This window comes from Moschus berezovskii, chromosome 4, assembly GCF_049115385.1.
Source record: "Moschus berezovskii isolate FMDL1 chromosome 4, NW_MosBer_1.0, whole genome shotgun sequence".
NCBI lineage: Eukaryota > Metazoa > Chordata > Mammalia > Artiodactyla > Moschidae > Moschus > Moschus berezovskii.
Window position 1 is genome coordinate 17,051,660 of NC_142463.1, and position 17,646 is coordinate 17,069,305.

General features: G+C 43.3%; 3 protein-coding genes across 9 annotated transcripts in view; 2 read left to right on the forward strand and 1 right to left on the reverse strand.

The window, feature by feature from the left end:
- Window positions 1-4,401, reverse strand: part of ZMYND12 (zinc finger MYND-type containing 12) — a 38,567-nt gene extending 34,166 nt beyond the window's left edge. Inside the window, exon 1 of one of the 3 annotated variants that reach the window (XM_055403159.2) lies at window positions 4,208-4,363. Coding sequence is in view for 2 of the 3 variants with exons in the window: in XM_055403158.2 (XP_055259133.1) it covers window positions 4,152-4,261 (110 nt within the window). In the remaining variant the exon portion in view is untranslated. Of the gene's footprint in view, window positions 1-4,151 lie in introns of all 3 variants that reach the window. The other 2 variants (XM_055403158.2, XM_055403160.2) reach the window with 2 other exon arrangements.
- A 261-nt stretch (window positions 4,402-4,662) lies between these two features.
- On the forward strand, window positions 4,663-8,323 carry PPCS (phosphopantothenoylcysteine synthetase). Of its 3 annotated transcripts, none has more exons than XM_088835194.1 (3): window positions 4,663-4,777; window positions 5,518-5,621; window positions 7,330-8,305. In XM_088835194.1, the coding sequence occupies exons 2-3, from the start codon at window positions 5,529-5,531 to the stop codon at window positions 7,651-7,653; spliced, it is 417 nt and encodes a 138-aa protein (XP_088691320.1). In that variant the 5' UTR covers window positions 4,663-4,777; window positions 5,518-5,528; the 3' UTR covers window positions 7,654-8,305. The 3 variants fall into 3 exon arrangements, with proteins under 3 accessions (XP_088691320.1, XP_055259427.1, XP_088691321.1); XM_055403452.2 differs by lacking the exon at window positions 4,663-4,777 and adding an exon at window positions 4,791-5,354 and having other exon boundaries at window positions 7,330-8,323; XM_088835195.1 differs by lacking the exons at window positions 4,663-4,777; window positions 5,518-5,621 and adding an exon at window positions 5,629-5,839.
- A 1,659-nt stretch (window positions 8,324-9,982) lies between these two features.
- Window positions 9,983-17,646, forward strand: part of CCDC30 (coiled-coil domain containing 30) — a 117,080-nt gene continuing 109,416 nt past the window's right edge. For 2 of the 3 annotated variants that reach the window (XM_055403753.2, XM_055403754.2), the window contains exon 1: window positions 9,983-11,567. The gene's annotated coding sequence lies outside the window, so the exon portion shown is untranslated. The remainder of the gene's footprint in view (window positions 11,568-17,646) is intronic. The other variant, XM_088835196.1, reaches the window with a different exon arrangement.

Consider the following 17,646-nt stretch of genomic DNA (forward strand, 5'->3'; position numbering starts at 1 on the left):
CTCATACAAATAACAAAAAGCATTTTAAAGGGTTTTTTGATAGAGAATTACTGTAAACAAATTAATAAAAGCACTTAACAGTCAGAATAAAGAAATAGGTGAGTTCCATGGGGTATTTATTAAATAGGGGCTTAGTAAGTAATTGTGTGAGCAATGGAAATATTAACTTACTTAACTGCCTGAACTTTTGTTCCACTGAGCGCATTTGCATATCTTGCCTTTCTAAAGAAAGGGAGCATATTTTATATATTTATGAGCTCTCTGCTTATTCATCTGTATCATCCCTAACAGTTGTCACAGGGCCATGCATAAAGAAGGATTGGAAAAGTATGCATTCAAATCAGGGATCAAGCAAATAGCTTGTGGGTTAGACATGCTTTGTTTGGCCATTACCATGTTTTTTAAACTGAAGTGGAAGACCGTTAGGCAGGGCCTAAATTCTCCAATTCACCACAGATCCTACTGTTGAATACAACTTGACTGTTTTCTCTTCCTATACAGTGAGAGCATTTTTATTTGTGCCCCACTTGTTAAATGAAAGGAAAAATTATTGCAAATTACTCTTATCTCTATGCTAAAACTTACTAACCTATACTACTAAAGCTTCTTTTACCTGTAATGTTGCAGTGTACTTTATAAAATTGCCTTCTCTTTAACTCCAATACTTTGGCCACCTCATGCGATGAGTTGACTCTGGAAAAGACTCTGATGCTGGGAGGGATTGGGGGCAGGAGGAGAAGGGGATGACAGAGAATGAGATGGCTGGATGGCATCACCGACTCGATGGACATGAGTTTGAGTGAACTCTGGGAGTTGGTGATGGACAGGGAGGCCTGGCATGCTGTGATTCATGGGGTCGCAAAGAGTCGGACACAACTGAGCGACTGAACTGCACTGAACTGAAAAACATCCTATTTCCTGGGAACATTCTCACAGTCCAACATAGAATGATATGTACAAGATTACACAGAATGTAAAAAATAAATGAATTTATAGGAAAAGAACATAAGAAAACTCACCAAATTGTGAAGCTATTAATATCTGGATTGTGAAGTTATGGATTATTTTTCATGTTTATATTTTGTATTGTATTACATATTGTATTCAGTAATTTCAAGTTTTCTGCACTGAGCATGAATTACATCTGCAATCAAAAAATTCTTTTGCAAAAAAATCAACTTTCACAAATTCAAGTTGACTTTCCTTCCTGATCTTTAAATTTGGAGTGAGGAAAAACAATATCTATTGAGTGCCAACTTGATCTCAGGTATGGCGCAAGATGCTTTACATTCAATCGTAAGAACCCTATAAGGGAGAACTAAAGGCCCTCATTTTTGAGATAGAGAACAACTATCACAGTTTTATTTTCTGGTAAAATCATGACCTCTCTAGGACACAAGGATATAGATATCTGGAGAAAAGTTAGGGGGAGAGGAGAAGACCTTAAAAATAATTAAAGGGAGTGAAAGAAGAGAAAGAAAATAATGGAGGATAAGGGCATAGGAAATAATAATTTATTCATGGATTCATCAAATATTTAGTTTCAACCATTTCAAGATACTTTGCTGGAGACCATAGGGTATACACAGATGGGTCTGAAACAGATCAAAGATAGCATAGGACAGTCCGTCTACATATTAAACATAACACTATTCTGCATTAATGGCACGGCATCCTGTATTAATGGAGCATAATAAAATTGAGCTAACAGGCTTGCCAACAACTAAAATGAGTCAGGGAAATAAGAGTCATCTGAAAGATTACAGAGTAACTACACAGTGAGTTGAGAGGAAGTGTTTACTCAGGACTTCCCTGGAGGTCCAGTGGCTAAGACTCCATGCTTCCAGTGCAGGATACAAGGGTTCAAACCCTGGCTGGGGAACTAAGATCCCATAAACCACACAGCAAAAACAAAAACAAAGACATTAAACAAGTGAGACAAAAACATAAAAGTATTGGAAAAGTGAAGGGAAAATGTGAGAGAGAAAATGAGATAGAATTTAGTTTGGGTTGAGCAGAAATACCTCTTTGAAGAAATAACATTTCTGAGAAAAGAAAGAAGAAAGGGCGTTAGGAAGAGCTGTGACTGTAGAGAAAAATTCCCACCAGAGGGAACAGGCTGGGCAAAGAAACTGAGGGAGAAAGGGAGTTGGCAAATTGGAACTGAAGGAAAGCCTCTATAACTGCACCCAGGAAAAGAAGGGTGAATGTGGTGGGAAATGAAAGTAGAGAGGCAGCCAGGGCTCTGTGGTGTCTCTACAAATTCTGAATTGTATTCTGTGTGGAATAAAGAAACAACAGTGAAAACAGATGCTGCCCTTGCCCTCATGGAGCATACAGCTTAGTGAAGAGTAAACATATGATTTCAATCTGTCATAAATGTGAGGATCCGGGGACATAATAGTGCTATGAAAGCACCAGGAGGGACAGTGGGTTCAGTCCAAGAGTATGTTCACTCTCCACTGGGGCCACTGCAATTGAGAAGCTATGTAGCCTTCGGTGTCTACCTTCCAGTCTAGCTTCCCATTGATACCTGTCATCTTTCCTTAATACAATTGAGAGCATGTGAAAACCATCCATGACCCCCCAGAGGATAAATTCCAAACTCCTTGATCTCATATCACTGTTTGGCCCTAACTTTTATCTTCTTGGTATAAATTCCTACTATTAGCTGTCACAATGATTTTCAAACTTTTCAAAAAATCAACCTATAGTAGGAAATACATTTCACTAGTAAAGCACATATTCACATAAAACCCTCAAACACAAGTCTGAAGAAACAATGCAAGTAGGATTACTCTGATACTTTCTAGGTTTTTCTTCCCCTTAAAATGCTGGTTGTGATTTATCATGACCTGCTAATGGGGCCTGGACAGCTTACAGTTGTGACAAACGCACCTATGAACAAAGTCTGTTCTCTCACTCTTTACCAAAGCAGTCCTGGATGCAAGAAGCGCCTTGCCTTTCCTTCTCCATTTCTCACTCACCTAGCAACTTCCTTCTGATCTTTCAAGACTTTGCCCAAATATTACTTCTTCAGAGGAGCCTTTGCAGATACCACCTCAGTCATCATGCTTCCATTCTTAGAGGTCCCAGGGAATAGCACTCCCTGAGTGACAGTATTTGTCATATAGGGTTGTTATAACTTACTTTTTTAAACAGGTTAGCCTGCTCAGGACTAGGTTTCTGAACGTCAGCAGCCTCACTGTCTTATCTCAGGACCCAAATAGGGTCCGATCTGAAGCAAAGGTCAGGGGATGTTATGCTGAAGTAAATGAAAACTAGTATCATATCCTTCCCACACCGTGGCGATCTTGGCTGTGCACCGACAAACGAGCTTTCTATCTGTTCTTCAAACACAGCAAGGTCTTCCCTCCCTCGGAGCCTCACTGCGCTACCGTTCCCCCAGCCGAGGGGGCTGGCGGGCTGTTCCTACTCAGTCATATTCAGGTCCATAGTCCACCCTCCGGAGAAGGCAATGGCAAGCCACTCCAGTACTCTTGCCTAAAAAATCCCATGGATGGAGGAGCCTGGTAGGCTGCAGTCCGTGGGGTCACTATGGGTCGGACACGACTGAGCGATTTCACTTTCACACATTGGAGAAGGAAATGGCAACCCACTCCAGTGTTCTTGCCTGGAGAATCCCAGGGACGGGGGAGCCTGGTGGGCTTCCGTCTATGGGGTCACACAGAGTCGGACACGACTGAAGTGACTTAGCAGCAGCAGTCCACCCTCAGAGAGGCTGTCGGCCCAACCTCCAGTCACATTTCCTTTAAGGCATTTTGTTCTAGTGGCCGAGTCTTCTGCGACCACATGGACTGTAGCCTGCCGTAGAATTTCCTAGGCAAGATTACTGGACTACTGTCTGGAATTATTCTGTTTGGCCTGTTGGTTTATCTAGCTTTCTCATGAAAGCATTACTTTTTTGGGAGACGTGGTCTCCCGAGTTTCTCCCTAGTAACTTCAGCACCTAGAACAGTGCAAGGCGCACGGCAGGCGCTCCACAAAACATCTGGTGACGAACGAGCGGGTGGAAGAGGAAGCAAACACAGACACTGAAGTCTCAGGGACCTGTGTTGAAGCCTTTAGACTCTAGAACCTAGAGGGTTCCCCGGCTGAGAGGGAGAGGATTGAGGCACCCAGGGGCCTACCAGTAATAAGTGACTGTGCAGGCCCTGCACACCCGCTCGGCCGGGGCTTCGCACACCTCACAGCAGAGCCGGCGCCCCTTGGGCACCGCCAGAGGGTAGATCACGTTCATGCCGCGGCAGACGGTGTTGTCAGTCTCCAGGACGGTTGCCCGGCGAAGACACCGCGGACAGCGGCGTCACGTGACCGACACGGCGCGGCCTCATCCCCTGCTCTTGGAGGGGCGGGGGAGGGACGTGTGGCTCGACTGACAACTTGGGGGCGCGTTTGTAGGTTTTTTTTTTAAATGAAGGAGGAAAAAAAAAAAAACAAGCCACCCCTCCATCTCTCCCCCTTCCGCACCGCTCTAAATCCAAAGGTTAAACGAGGCAAGCAAATTTTTAGCCGGGATCAGAGTCCAGCAGGGGCTGTACGGTGGCCGATAAGGATCAAACTCGGCCGGCCGGACCGTCACTCAGGCTAGGAAACTAAACAAGGGGGTGTGCCTCTCAGCCGAGAACTCAAGTGTCAGACTCGCAGGGTGCGGGGCGGAACCAGCACGTAACTCCAGACAAGCGGAACCCCTGCGCTGACGTCCCGCGCACCGTAGCCAACCGCGCAGTTACTATTGCGGCTGCGCGCGGGCCAGGTACGGGGCCAAGGGGCGTTGCGCCGAACGGCCTAGAGTTTGCGCAGACGCGGGGGCGCTCCGGGACCGATGGCGGCCGTGGACCTGGTTGCCGAGTTTCCCCAGCCCGCCGGTGCTGCGCGCTGGGCAGAGGTTATGGCTCGCTTCGCCGCCCGGTTGGGCGCGCAGGGCCGACGGGTGGTGTTGGTCACTTCTGGCGGCACCAAGGTCCCTCTGGAAGCCCGGCCTGTGCGCTTCCTGGACAACTTCAGCAGTGGGCGGCGCGGTGCTAGCTCGGCCGAAGCCTTCTTGGCCGCGGGCTACGGGGTCCTGTTCCTGTACCGCGCGCGCTCTGCCTTCCCTTTTGCCCACCGCTTCCCGCCCCAGACCTGGCTGTCTGTTCTGCGGCCCTCCGGCCAAGCGTCTTCGGGCTTGCTGAGCCTGGAGGCGGAGGAAAAAGCACTCCCGGGCTTCGCCGCAGCTCTGCGGAGCTACCAGGAAGCTGAGGCTGCTGGCACCTTCCTGGCCATAGAGTTCACCACTTTGGCAGACTATTTGCATTTGCTGCAGGCTGCAGCCCAGGCTCTCAACCCACTAGGTGCGTGCATTTAGGAGTTCATCGGATGTCAGGAGGCAGAGCCTTTCCCCCTAGACACATAGCCCCTTACTATATACCCAGGGCTCTCACAGCGGAGGAACCTGAGTTGAAAAGGAGCTGACTCCATACAGTTCTCTGATTTATTACACTCTGCTTTTTTCAGGTTCTTCTGCGATGTTTTACCTGGCTGCGGCCGTGTCAGATTTCTATGTTCCTGCCTCTGAAATGCCTGAACACAAGATCCAGTCATCTGGGGGCCCACTGCAGGTGATGGGCGCTTCTCTTCCAGAGATCTGATTCCCTGTAACCAATCTTGGGTTAATTTCCTTTTGATCTGGAGATGGCCTTTCTGCATTCCGTATGTGCTAGGCACTAGGGATACAGAGATGAATAAGACACCGCCCTCCCTCAAGAACCTCACAATCTGTTGAGGTTGCTGGACACAGACATAATTACAGTACAGAGTGATAAATGCTCTAGTAGAGGTACGTACAAAGTGAAGTCAGAGCTTGGGGTGAGTGAATCTTGGGGAAAGTCAAGGCTTTCTGGAGGAAATGGCTTGAACTGGGTTTTAAAAGATGAGCAGAAGATGTACCAGACCAAAGGAAGATCATTCCAGATAGAGTACACAATTGGAGCTTAAAAATGGGCATTGCGTTGTAAACTGACATTGTCTGGTAAAGCTAGAAAGTGGTGAGGGTGGAGTGCAGGCTGAAGGGACAGCTTCCTTCATAGAAAATTTTGTGTTCCTTCTTAAGGAGCTTGAACTTAATCCTATGGAGCCAAGGGAAACCTAAAAGAATGATAAAGTTTTTGTTTATGAAGAACATTCTGGCATTGTGAAAGGTGAATTAGAGTGGTGGGGGCAGATTAGATGGTGGTTATTGTTGCAGTTTAAGGAGAAGGTATGGGGAGGGTTGTGGTGTGGTGAAGATGCTGAAATCATCTGGCTTCTTGGAACCTGAGGGAATTTTTAGTCTTTTATCGGGTGATACAAGTAGGATTTAAAGAGAAGAAACTACCTGTGGAGCACTTGCTGATTCTGTGGAACAGTTCATTTTTTTCATTTCTTCAACAAATGTTTATTGAGTACCTACTATATGCCAGGCACTATTGAAGAAGATAAGGTAGTGAAAAGAAACATATTGTGCCCTGGTTTTGCTTATACTCTGCAGAGGAAACAGTAAGTCAAATGCATACTATATTTAGGTAGTGATAAATTTTGAGGAGAAAAGTAAAATGGGAAATGGGTATGTGATCCCTGTCACTCTTGCTAACTCTTTGAGGGAAAATTCTGATGATTAGCTTAGTGATTTCACACTTTTTAAATTCTGGGAACCTTCCTTTATCCTGTAATTCTTAGTTCTGTCTTGTACTTGAAAGTACACAAAACAACTCAACATACCCCTTAGAAGGGATTGAGAATGATATTGTGGTATTGATGAATAAAAATAAAATCAGTTCTGTTTCCTCAGTGCTAAGATGTTACAAGTGACAGTTTTTTAATGGAATCAAATAGCCAGTTCACCAGTGGAAGAAATATTTTAGACTGAGAGATTTAAAAACTCAACCTTGAGCTTCTGCCAGAGTAACATTTGTAGAACAGATTATTTGTATTTGTTTATTTGAGGGTTTGGTTTAAAAAATATAAAGGGAATGTTTGAGAAAATGTAATGCTATTTTTTCAGAGTTTTGTTTATGGTAATGAGGGTTGCAAGGCAGGGCTAATTCATAAGATGTGGTTTGCTCCAGAATATGCATGAAGCTCTGAAATCAGGCATCCTTATGAACCCTACAAAGGCAGGACTTTTAAGTAAGCATTTCATACGCTTTAAAAAGTTTGGCAGTGAGAAATCCTACTTAAATTGACATAGCCAAACATCTGAGTCCCTGCCTCCTTAATTTCCTTTGAGATTGACCTGGCTGGTAGGTAGTAACCTTGTTTGCTTATTAAGATTCTCTTTTTCCAATACAGATAACAATGAAGATGGTGCCAAAAATGCTTTCTCCTTTGGTTAAAGACTGGGCTCCCAAAGCATTTATAATTTCCTTTAAGTTGGAGACTGACCCCTCCATCATAATTGATCGTGCACGGAATGCTTTAGAAGTTTATCGACATCAAGTGGTGGTGGCTAATATCCTTGATTCGCGACGATCTTCTGTGGTTATTATAACCAAAGACTCAGAAACCAAGTTACTGTTATCAGAGGAAGAAGTAGAAAAAGGCATAGAGATAGAAGAAAAGATAGTGGATGATCTTCAGTCTCGACATACTGCTTTTATACATGACAAAAACTGAGGTAAAAAGCCTTTATTTATAGGATCAAAAATTGTTCAGTGGACCAGGACTCTTATAGGTGGTGAGAAGTAGAATAAATCCTTTGCTTTCATAAAGACAGAAAATGAAGGGGAAAAGCAGTGAGTGGTGGGCAGACTAATGTGGCTTGGCATTTGTCTTTTAAAGGTCTTTCAATACTCAAAAAATGAAAGCAAAGGCAAATCTGTTATGACCGAACCACGTGACACACTCACCTGAATGTTATGTTGATTTTGAGAATGGCTCTAGCTGTTTCTCAGCTAAAAAAAAAAAGCTTATTGGGTATCATATTCCTAAAAATATACATGTGGGGCCTGAATATCAGCCTTCTTCACACTATAAAAAGGATGATGGATGCCTGAATGGCCATGCTTATTTTGTTGATACCTACTGTGTGGTAGGCCCTGAGGATTTTGAAGATTCAAAGGTGAGTTGTTCCTGTTCAGTTGCTAAGTCGTGTCCAGCTCTGTGACTCCATGGACTACAGCACGTTAGGCTCCTGTGTTCTTCACTATCTTCCAGAGTTAGCTCAAAAAGATGAATAAACATGTCTAGTTTGGGAAATGGGTATATAAAAATTAAGTACAATAAAGTATGTGCCTCAAAGTCAATACAATGATGTTGTTTTTTTGGAAATTTAGTAAAAACGGGTGTAGGAGAGAAGGACACCTCCCCAAAGATAGATTAGCTGTAGATTGATGATTATCCCACTACATTTACTTCTTGCTTCTTGTCCTAGACTCACTTCATATTTGAGTTAAGAATTTACCTTTCAAATAATTTATAACTGCTATTGTGGGAAAGTTAAGCCAAAGGCCAGGCAGGACCCAGTTGGTGACCACTGCCCTGAAAGAGGTAAAGAGTATGGGTTTTGGAGTTGTCTTAGCCAGATTTCACCCTTCCAGCTGTGCCACCCATTCACTTTGTAAACTTAGATGCCTGACTTAATCTCAAGTTTCCTCATCTATAAAATGGTGATTTCTCTGCAAAGTAACACCATTTGTTGTGGGGAGTAAATAAATGGTGAAGGTAAAGCATGAGTCTGGCACTTGACACGTAGTTTGCACAATAAATGGTTGCAATTGCTAATTTTCTCACTTAGCAAGGCAGTGTTACTGCTGGTGTCCTGCTTCATTCCTGAATCCTTGAGAAGTTTTCAAAGCTCTCACTGTCCTGGGCTTTGGGTTGGGAGTGCAAAATAAGTAGACCAGAGAAGTACCCTCAATGATCCATAGGATGGTCCAGAATGCAGTGTGAAAAGCTGTCATTAAGAACTAGGTATAAAAAAGTACTTGACATAAATGAGTTAAAGTGCAATTCATGGAGTGTTGGGAAGAGTAGTCCAATGTATCTGTCTGATAATAGAAGTATAATAAACTTTGATATTTGCACATAAGTGCCAAGATATACCTAAATATGTCACCAGATCAGGAAATGTGACTTCATTAAATCAGGAAACAGGAAAAGTAGCTGCAGCAATCAGGACTTCTCTGGAAGCAACAATCCCATTGAACAAAAATTTTAAATTAATTTCTGATCCAAATAGCAGAATCTAAAAAGCAACATACTGTAGACAGTGGCTGCAGTACTAAAGGAGCATGAAGTAAAAGATTGACTTCTTCCCTTCTCTACATCTGTAGGTTCATGTGGATGATGGCTGTCATTATCTTTGAATGTACAATGGGGATAAATGGAGCTAGAACTAGAAGTGATTATAATGTTTGTTTTTATTAATATCATAATTATTACTCCCCTTGGGAACCATTTTCTATTGTGTTTTGTTAATGCTTAAAAACAACCTCCATTACCCTAAATGGAATTGTTTAGAGTGTTTTCCAATTCAGTTTCATTTGAATTCAGAGCATGTAAAAATTCCAAGAGGTGGTTTTTTTAGTCAGCAAATGGAAGGAGTGCCCTGGTGGTTCAGTGGTTATGATTTGGTGCTTTAACTGCCATGGTCCAGGTTCAGTCCCAAGCCAGGGCACAGCTCAAAACAAAAAACCAAGAACAAATAGGAATATGAGTCAATAAAAGCAAATAAAAAGGATCCTGAATCTAAATTGGAGGACTCCTGGAGAAGACTCTTGAGAGTCCCTTGGACTGCAAGGAGATCCAACCAGTCCATTCTAAAGGAGATCAGTCCTGGGTATTCATTGGAAGGACTGATGCTAAAGCTGAAACTCCAATACTTTGGCCACCTCATGCGACGAGTTGACTCACTGGAAAAGACTCTGATGCTGGGAGGGATTGGGGGCGGGAGGAGAAGGGGACGACAGAATGAGGTGGCTGGATGACATCACCGACTCGATGGACATGAGTTTGAGTGAACTCCGGGAGTTGGTGATGGACAGGGAGGCCTGGCGTGCTGTGTGATTCATGGGGTCGCAAAGAGTCGGACACGACTGAGAGACTGAACTGAACTGAAACAATGTATCCCTGAAGAGAAAATGACGCTTGAACTCTTAGAAGTGGGCTGGGGGAGATGGTGGTGAGCATTTTAGATAAGAGGGAAAAAAAAAAAAACACTTGCAAGGGCTCTGGTGCCAGAAGGAGAGTTTAGGAAGTGTTAAGGATAAGATCTGTCCGGATAATGCATGTAGAACTGGCAAAGCTTTGGAAAGGAGCCTGTGAGAAACTAGAATAAGGTAAGAAACGGTAAGTGTATGTTCAGGATACCAGAAAAGCATAGGCCCCAAAACATGAGTAAAATCGGGTTTAGGTAAACTAACTAGAATCTTGCGATAAGAGCATTTAAATGAAAAGCATATAAACCGGGCCTTTGTTAAATGTGTCATATATATATATATTTTTTTCCTTACATAGGTGGAGAATACGGTTCGCGAAAACCGAATTTTCAGTGCTTAGGACTTCTAAAGGACTTTAGGAATAGTTGTAGTCAAGTTCGGTTTCGTCATTTTTACAATAAGTGGGTTCCAAAAGTGTGATTTGTCTTAGGTGCCCCACCCATGTAATGAGTGACAAGTCCTAGCTCCCCCCGCCCTTTTAAGAATGAAGTTACTTCTAGAAAATTTAATCCAAGTTTGTTAGACTGGGGCTCTAGATAAGGTTTGGCAGGAAGCTGAGAACTATTAATGCCCTGTGACAGAACTTGAAGTTGCAAATAGGCGCCACGACGTTACCGTGGTTACTGCAGAGCCATTGGGAAGAGCCGTGCCTTCGTTACCGCGGGCTAACCCAGAGGCCAATGGTCTGCGCCGTAGCAATGGTCTCCGGCAGGAAGCGCAGCTCCTGAGCCAATGGCGCGCGTCGTTTCTATGGTTGCAGCCGGAAGGGTGGCCAGGCGTCTCCGCGGCAAGCGCGGTTGCTATGACGCCCGGGACTGAGCTAGCACCTGCTGCTTGCAGCCTGGAGGCCCCCGAACCCTCACCGCGTTTTCCAAGAGACGATTTCCGGCTTGGTTCCTGAGGTTCCCGCCGCAGCCCCAAGGAAGAAAGCAGCTATTCTTCGCTCTTTTTCAGCCAGGCCTTTCCCGGCAGGGCCCAAAAAGACAGAAGAGCCTCACCTGGCTTGGCCTTTCTAGCCGCGGGCTGGAGGGATTCGGGCTGAGAATAGATTGGTCGGTTTCCCGGGACCCACCCGTCGCAGGCCCTTAGAATTAGGCTGCTGCTTTTCTTTAAAGAGAGTTTAGAACACTCAAGCTGTTTAAGTAGGCGTTCCTTTGCTCACTGTCCAGGCGAAGACTCAGCCTTACTCAGAGACTGCGCGTGAAGGTAGGGGCCATGACAGAGTCCACCGAGCTACGGCATCCTCTGAGTATCGGCTTGTGAACAAAGACCTGCTGTTTCCTCCCTTTTGCCGTTTGTTCGTCATGCAGAACTTTAATTCCTGATGAAGCTCTGGAGGCCCTTTGTATTCTCAACATCAGACGTCATCAAGTCAGTTACCTTCTGCCTTTCAAGCTACAACCTCATCCACTTCTCTCATTACCCTGAGCGTCAGTTTTCTCATCCTGATCATTGCACAGCCATTCTCACCCTTTCTTGTCCACACTGCACATTCCTGAATGCTTATTCGTCTCCATCGCCTCTGTTATCTCTACACCCCCTCCTTCTTTCCTGCTACAGTGCTTTGGGTAACTAAGCATTTCACATTCTCCAGCCCTGGAATCATTTGGAAGATTTTCTTTGTGTCTCTGTACTACGGCAAGCTTTCTGTCTTGAGTAAACTCGAGACGAAAATGGAAAATTGGTAAATACAAACAGTAAATTTCTACAAGTCTGTGTTTTGAAAATGGAGGAGAAAAAAATCCAAATGTACTTTTGGACTTATCTCAGTCTTATTTAAAGAAGATGTTTCTTGTTAAGTGTATACTGTTTTAGGCATTCATTTTAGTGACGCATTCACGTATGTTTAAAGATCGTTCAGAATGATCATCTAACAATTTCAAGTTGGTATGAACTCAACACCATTACAGGATAGAATTTTCAGGAAAGGAGATGCTTGAAACAATTCTTGTGCCTGCTCTTCATGATAGTTAATCAGAAAACATTCCTTGTGATATAAGAAACAAAAACAGGAGGAATGATTGAAAATAAATATTTTTGACAAGGGGGCAGGCTTAAAAGTCCTCAAAAGATTGGAAGAGAGGCTGTAAAAGTAGAATATGATTTCTTTAGATCCAGTGCAATTGTAATTGAGCTTGGAAAACTTTAATTTGTCATAAAATATGTGTTTCTTGTTGAGTTTTACTATTTTATATATATAAAGTTATTTTGAAGATATGGAAAGTATACATTTTAAATGGATACTTGTGGGAATAGAATGCTTTAGATATTATTTCTCAGACTAATTTAATCAATTATTTGTGATAGTCATGCTCAAAGCCAAGTCAAGTGTCCACATACTCAGAAATCCAGCTTTCTCTTCTATAATAGATTGGAGAAGAAAAATGAGTTCTGTGGCTTTTTAAAGTTTTTCATATTAAATTAGAACTGAATAAATTTTAACTCTTGGTAATAAGGGCTGTTAGATGCTATATGTTAAGGAGTTTTCTTTTCCCCTTCCAGTATATATTTATTAAACAAACATCATCATGGCAATGTTAACATTCAAAAAACTTTCCTCTTACCCCTGCTGCTGCTGCTGCTAAGTTGCTTCAGTCGTGTCCGACTCTGTGCGACCCCATAGACAGCAGCCCACCAGGCTCCCCCGTCCCTGGGGTTCTCCAGGCAAGAACACTGGAGTGGGTTGCCATTTCCTTCTCCAATGCATGAAAGTGAAAAGTGAAAGTGAAGTCGCTCAGTCGTGTCCAACTTCATGACCCCATGGTCTGCAGCCTACCAGGCTCCTCCGTCCCTGGGATTTTCCAGGCAAGAGTACTGGAGTGGGTTAGCCTAGTGCTACTAAACCTTGGATGGGGCAGCCGGGGGAGGATTTTGCTCCCTAAGAAACATGGCAATGGATGGAGACATTTTAAATTGTCACAGCTGGTAATATATAACTGGCATCTAGTTAGTAGTAGCCAGAGATTCTGCTCTCCATTCTTCTGTCCACAGAACAAGAAAGAATTTCTGTCCCCCCACAAGGAAGAGTTAGCCAGCCCCGAATGGCTGGCTGAGTCTGACAGCAGTGCTAAGGTTAACATATCTGTAGTTCATTGTTCTGTTCTGTGTCAGTCCTTGCTCATGTGCATATTTTTACATAGTTACAGTGGACATTTGCTTCTCTATTTCACTTAATTTTGTATTTTAAGTGTTTAAACATTGCTACATGGGTCTCAACTTTTTAAAAGTTATTTTTATCCTTATTTACAAATTGAAAAGAAAAAAACTGTATAATGGATACTGTATTTAAGACATTTGTATGTTTTAAATTATATTTGCGTAGGAGGAAGAAAGAAGGGCTAGGATGAATAACCTAGGTGGATTTCTCAGTTTTCATGGCCATACTCTTTACTGTGTTCCCTTATGTCACTCAGAGACCATGGGGTCACAGGCTCTTCCTTTGTTCAGCGCCGGGAGATATGCTGTAGCATGAGGTATGGTCCTGGACCCTGCCCTGTCGTTGGAAGGCACCTACTGCAGCACTAAGAACGAGTCGAAATGACTGCACTCATTCTTTTGTCCTCTTCCCACTTAAAATTCTTTGCCTCTGTCTCAGTTTGCTCTTACCACTTCACTCTTTACATCTAGAAGTTTTTAGAAGCTCCAAAAATGCCACAGGATGTGCTTCTTTCCAGCCCGTGACTTTTTAAGATACTTAATGAGCATGTATTCAGTATCTCCATTTAAAGAATAGTATGATTATATACTTTGTTTTGTGGGCAAGTTTAGGCACGGTTTAGATATCCGAGCATTTAGAATTCAAAGAATGAATTTATATTACCCCAAGATCTTTTTTATAAGTTTCAAATTACTCAACCATTGGGGCTCAGTAAATCCATTGGGAAATGTTAGTTCTAGGATGTCAGACGGAGAAGGCAATGGTAAGCCACTCCAGTACTCTTGCCTAGAAAATCCCATGGATGGAGGAGCCTGGAAGGCTGCAGTCCGTGGGGTCGCTATGAGTCGGACACGACTGAGCGACTTCACTTTCACTTTTCACTTTCACACATTGGAGAAGGAAATGGCAACCCACTCCAGTGTTCTTGCCTGGAGAATCCCAGGGACAGAGGAGCCTGGTGGGCTTCTGTCTATGGGGTCACATAGAGTCGGACACGACTGAAGTGACTTAGCAGCAGCAGCAGCAGGATGTCAGAGGAGAACAGGCAGAAGGACCCAGGATTCCAGACAGAGGGACCCAAATATTCAGAGTCATGGAATAAGCAGCATGATGGGGATCAGTCCATACACTGGCATGAAGGGCTGTCAAGGTGTGACAGAAGATAAGAGAGAGACATGCAGGGCTCATGTTGTGAAGACTCCAGTGCCAAGCTGAGGATCCAGACTCTTCCTGAAAGCAAAGGGAATGTTAAGCAGCAAGTGATTTGCATTTACAAGGGTCAGTTTGAGAGCTTTATAGAGTACAGACTGGATGGGGGCCAGTCCGGCAGCAAGAAAATCAGTTAAGGACACTGTTACACTAAGTTGGGCAAATGATGAGGTGAGGCTAAACTAAGAGAGGATTAATTAGAAAATGATCTAAGAGATGGAATCCACAAATGCAGGGACTGGTTGTCCATGAGAGTGGGATGAATAAGTATAGGCCAAAGATGACTCCCAGATTTCTGACTTGGGAAACTATATTGATAGTGATTTTATTAACTGGGATACAGATGGAAGACCAAATGTTAAGAAAGATGAGTAGATTTTTCAAACTGAGTTGCACACTAGAGAGTTGGATATGCATTTGGTCTTAACTAGTAGATTCATTTTGTTTTGTCTTCTTGCCTACATCCTCTGCTCTGAAACTTATACTTTTCTGCCAATCCTTGCTTAAAGGATAGGCTTGGTGGCTGTATTATCCCTACTTCCCACCTGTCCTAGCCACAGCTGACTGAACAAGGAATATTGTACAACTAACTTCAGAGAGAGGGGAGCAATTCATGGGGTGAGCAACAAATGTCTCTCTTTCATAAATTTGAACTAAAAGGGATAAATAAAAGAAATGACTTAATCTGAACAATTACATAGGTTTAGAACTCAGATGACTGTTTTTAGCTTTGCTGTTGAGCACACAGAGAAAATCCATTCATGTGGAAAAGCAAGTAAATGGGAGCAGGTTCATAAGGAAACGCACAGGTGAAAGACCTTATGGGTCAGGATAGACTAGCAATGACTGTGTAGTTCCATGTCCATTTTCCATGTAACTAGGTTAGTGGCAACCCACTCCAGTATACTTGCCTGGAGAATCCCATGGACAGAGGAGCCTGGCAGGCTATAGTCCATGGGGTCGCAAGAGTCAGACATGACTTAGCGACTAAACCACCAACCAAACCAGGTTTCGGTTCAGTTCAGTCACCGAGTCGTGTCTGACTCTTTGCAACCCCATAGACTGCAGCACGCCAGGCTTCCCTGTCTATCACTAGCTCCCCAAGCTTGCTCAAACTCACGGCCATTGAGTGGGTGATGCCATCCAATCATCTCATCCTCGGTCGTTCCCTTCTCCTGCTGCCTTTAATCTTTCCCAGCATCAGGGTCTTTTCCAGTGAGTCAGTTCTTCGCATCAGGTAGCCAAAGCATTGGAACTTCAACTTCAGCATCAGTCCTTCCAATGAATATTCAGGACTGATTTCCTTTAGGATTGGCTGGTTTGATCTTGTTTGCAGCATATGCCCTTGTATCTTATTTTTCCAATAACCCTCCTGAGTAGTTAGGATTGGTCAGCTGTAAAGGCCAGAAAACTCAAAATAATAATGGCTTGAAAAATAAAAGTCACATAAAAGTCAAGAAGCAAGCACCCCAGAACTGATAGGGCAGCATTTTTAAATTGCCAAAGGTTCAGATTTCTTCTCTCATGATAGTATATCATCTGTGGCCTGTGGCTTCCATATCACGGTGTCCAGGATGGATGTTCAAGCTTCAAACTATCTTTGTCTGCATTCCAGCCAGTAGAAAGGAAGAGGATGAGGCCATCCTTTTCCTTTAAGGACATTTCCTAAACTAGGTGGCATACAATTCCATTTACATCCTATTGGACAGAACTTAGTCACATGGGTGTATCTAGCAGAAGGCACGCATCCTTGTGACCAGTCCAAAAAAAAAAATCTCATTTCTACAGGAAAAAAGAAGAATACACAATCATCAACCAATTAAAAATAAATAGATATTTTAAAAAGAATATATATTGTAGGAAAACTGGCAATTTCTGCTACATTTACTTATTTATATTTGCTCTAACTTCAGTGTATTTGTTTCTTGCCAGTTCTTCGAGATAGACCTGGAGCTTAGCAGAGATGGATTATTGTTTAATTCTCCTAATAACCCAATGAGATTGGCATTAATCAAAGTTTAAAGAAGCTAGATGACTTGTGTTAGTCACACAACTAGAAAGTGGTGGAGCCAGGATTTGAATCATGGCATGTCAGGCTCCTCTGCCCGAGCTATTCATCACCATGATAGTAAGAAGGGCGGAGAGCCAAAGGCAGGGTTCTTAGGCATGGTGGCATTTGACATGTCTGTTGAAGAGCCCAGGAAGAACACAGGAAAGGAGAGGCCAGGGAGGTAAGAGTGAAAACAGGAAAAAGTGACATCGCAGAACAGAAAGGAGTAGACAGATACCTATGCTAAAAGGAGCAGAAACATATCCAGTTGAATTTGGCATTTTGAGGGTTGTTGCTGAATGAGAGTGAGTACAGTAGTAAGAGCAGAAGCCAGATGCTGTGACTTGAGGAGGGTAAGATAGATTAGAAAGAGGACAGTAACTTAAGAGGGATATGGTAGGATCAAAGGAGAGTTATTTTGTATCTTTATTTTTACCATCAAAGACATCTTAACCCAAGTACATGACATCAGTTGAGAGGGAGATAGTGAGCCAACAGAAAAGAAAAAAGAAGCAATCCGAGTTGGGATCTGGAACACGGGTAAAGGGATTTGCTCTGGACAAGAGAATGGAAAACTCTTCCTCTGAGAAGGGAAAGGGAGCAGGATCTCTAAAAATGGTGGTTAGTGTATTGGTGGTCATAGAAGAAGCTGACAGTTTTATGATGGCCTTCGTTTTTACTAGTGCTGTGGGAGACATGGTCATCTGCCAACAGAGGCGAGAGGTGAGGTTTGGAGTTTGATGGGGGAGGTGGAAGTTCTGAATATTTACCAGTGAAATGGTAGCAGAAACTAGCCAAGTGCATGGAATGACCTATGCAAGTAGAGAAGCTTGGCTCAGGCGGCAGACCATGGATTTATAGTGGCTCCAAGTTTGCATACTTGTTCATTTTTCTCTCCCAGCACTCAGCAAACTAGAGTAGGTAGAAACAAGTCAGATGGTCAGACTTTTCCCCCAGTTTGGATTTGCAGGGAAGATGGGACAAGGGGTTAGGTAACTGGAAACATTGATGAGAGATTGATTGAGATGAACCAC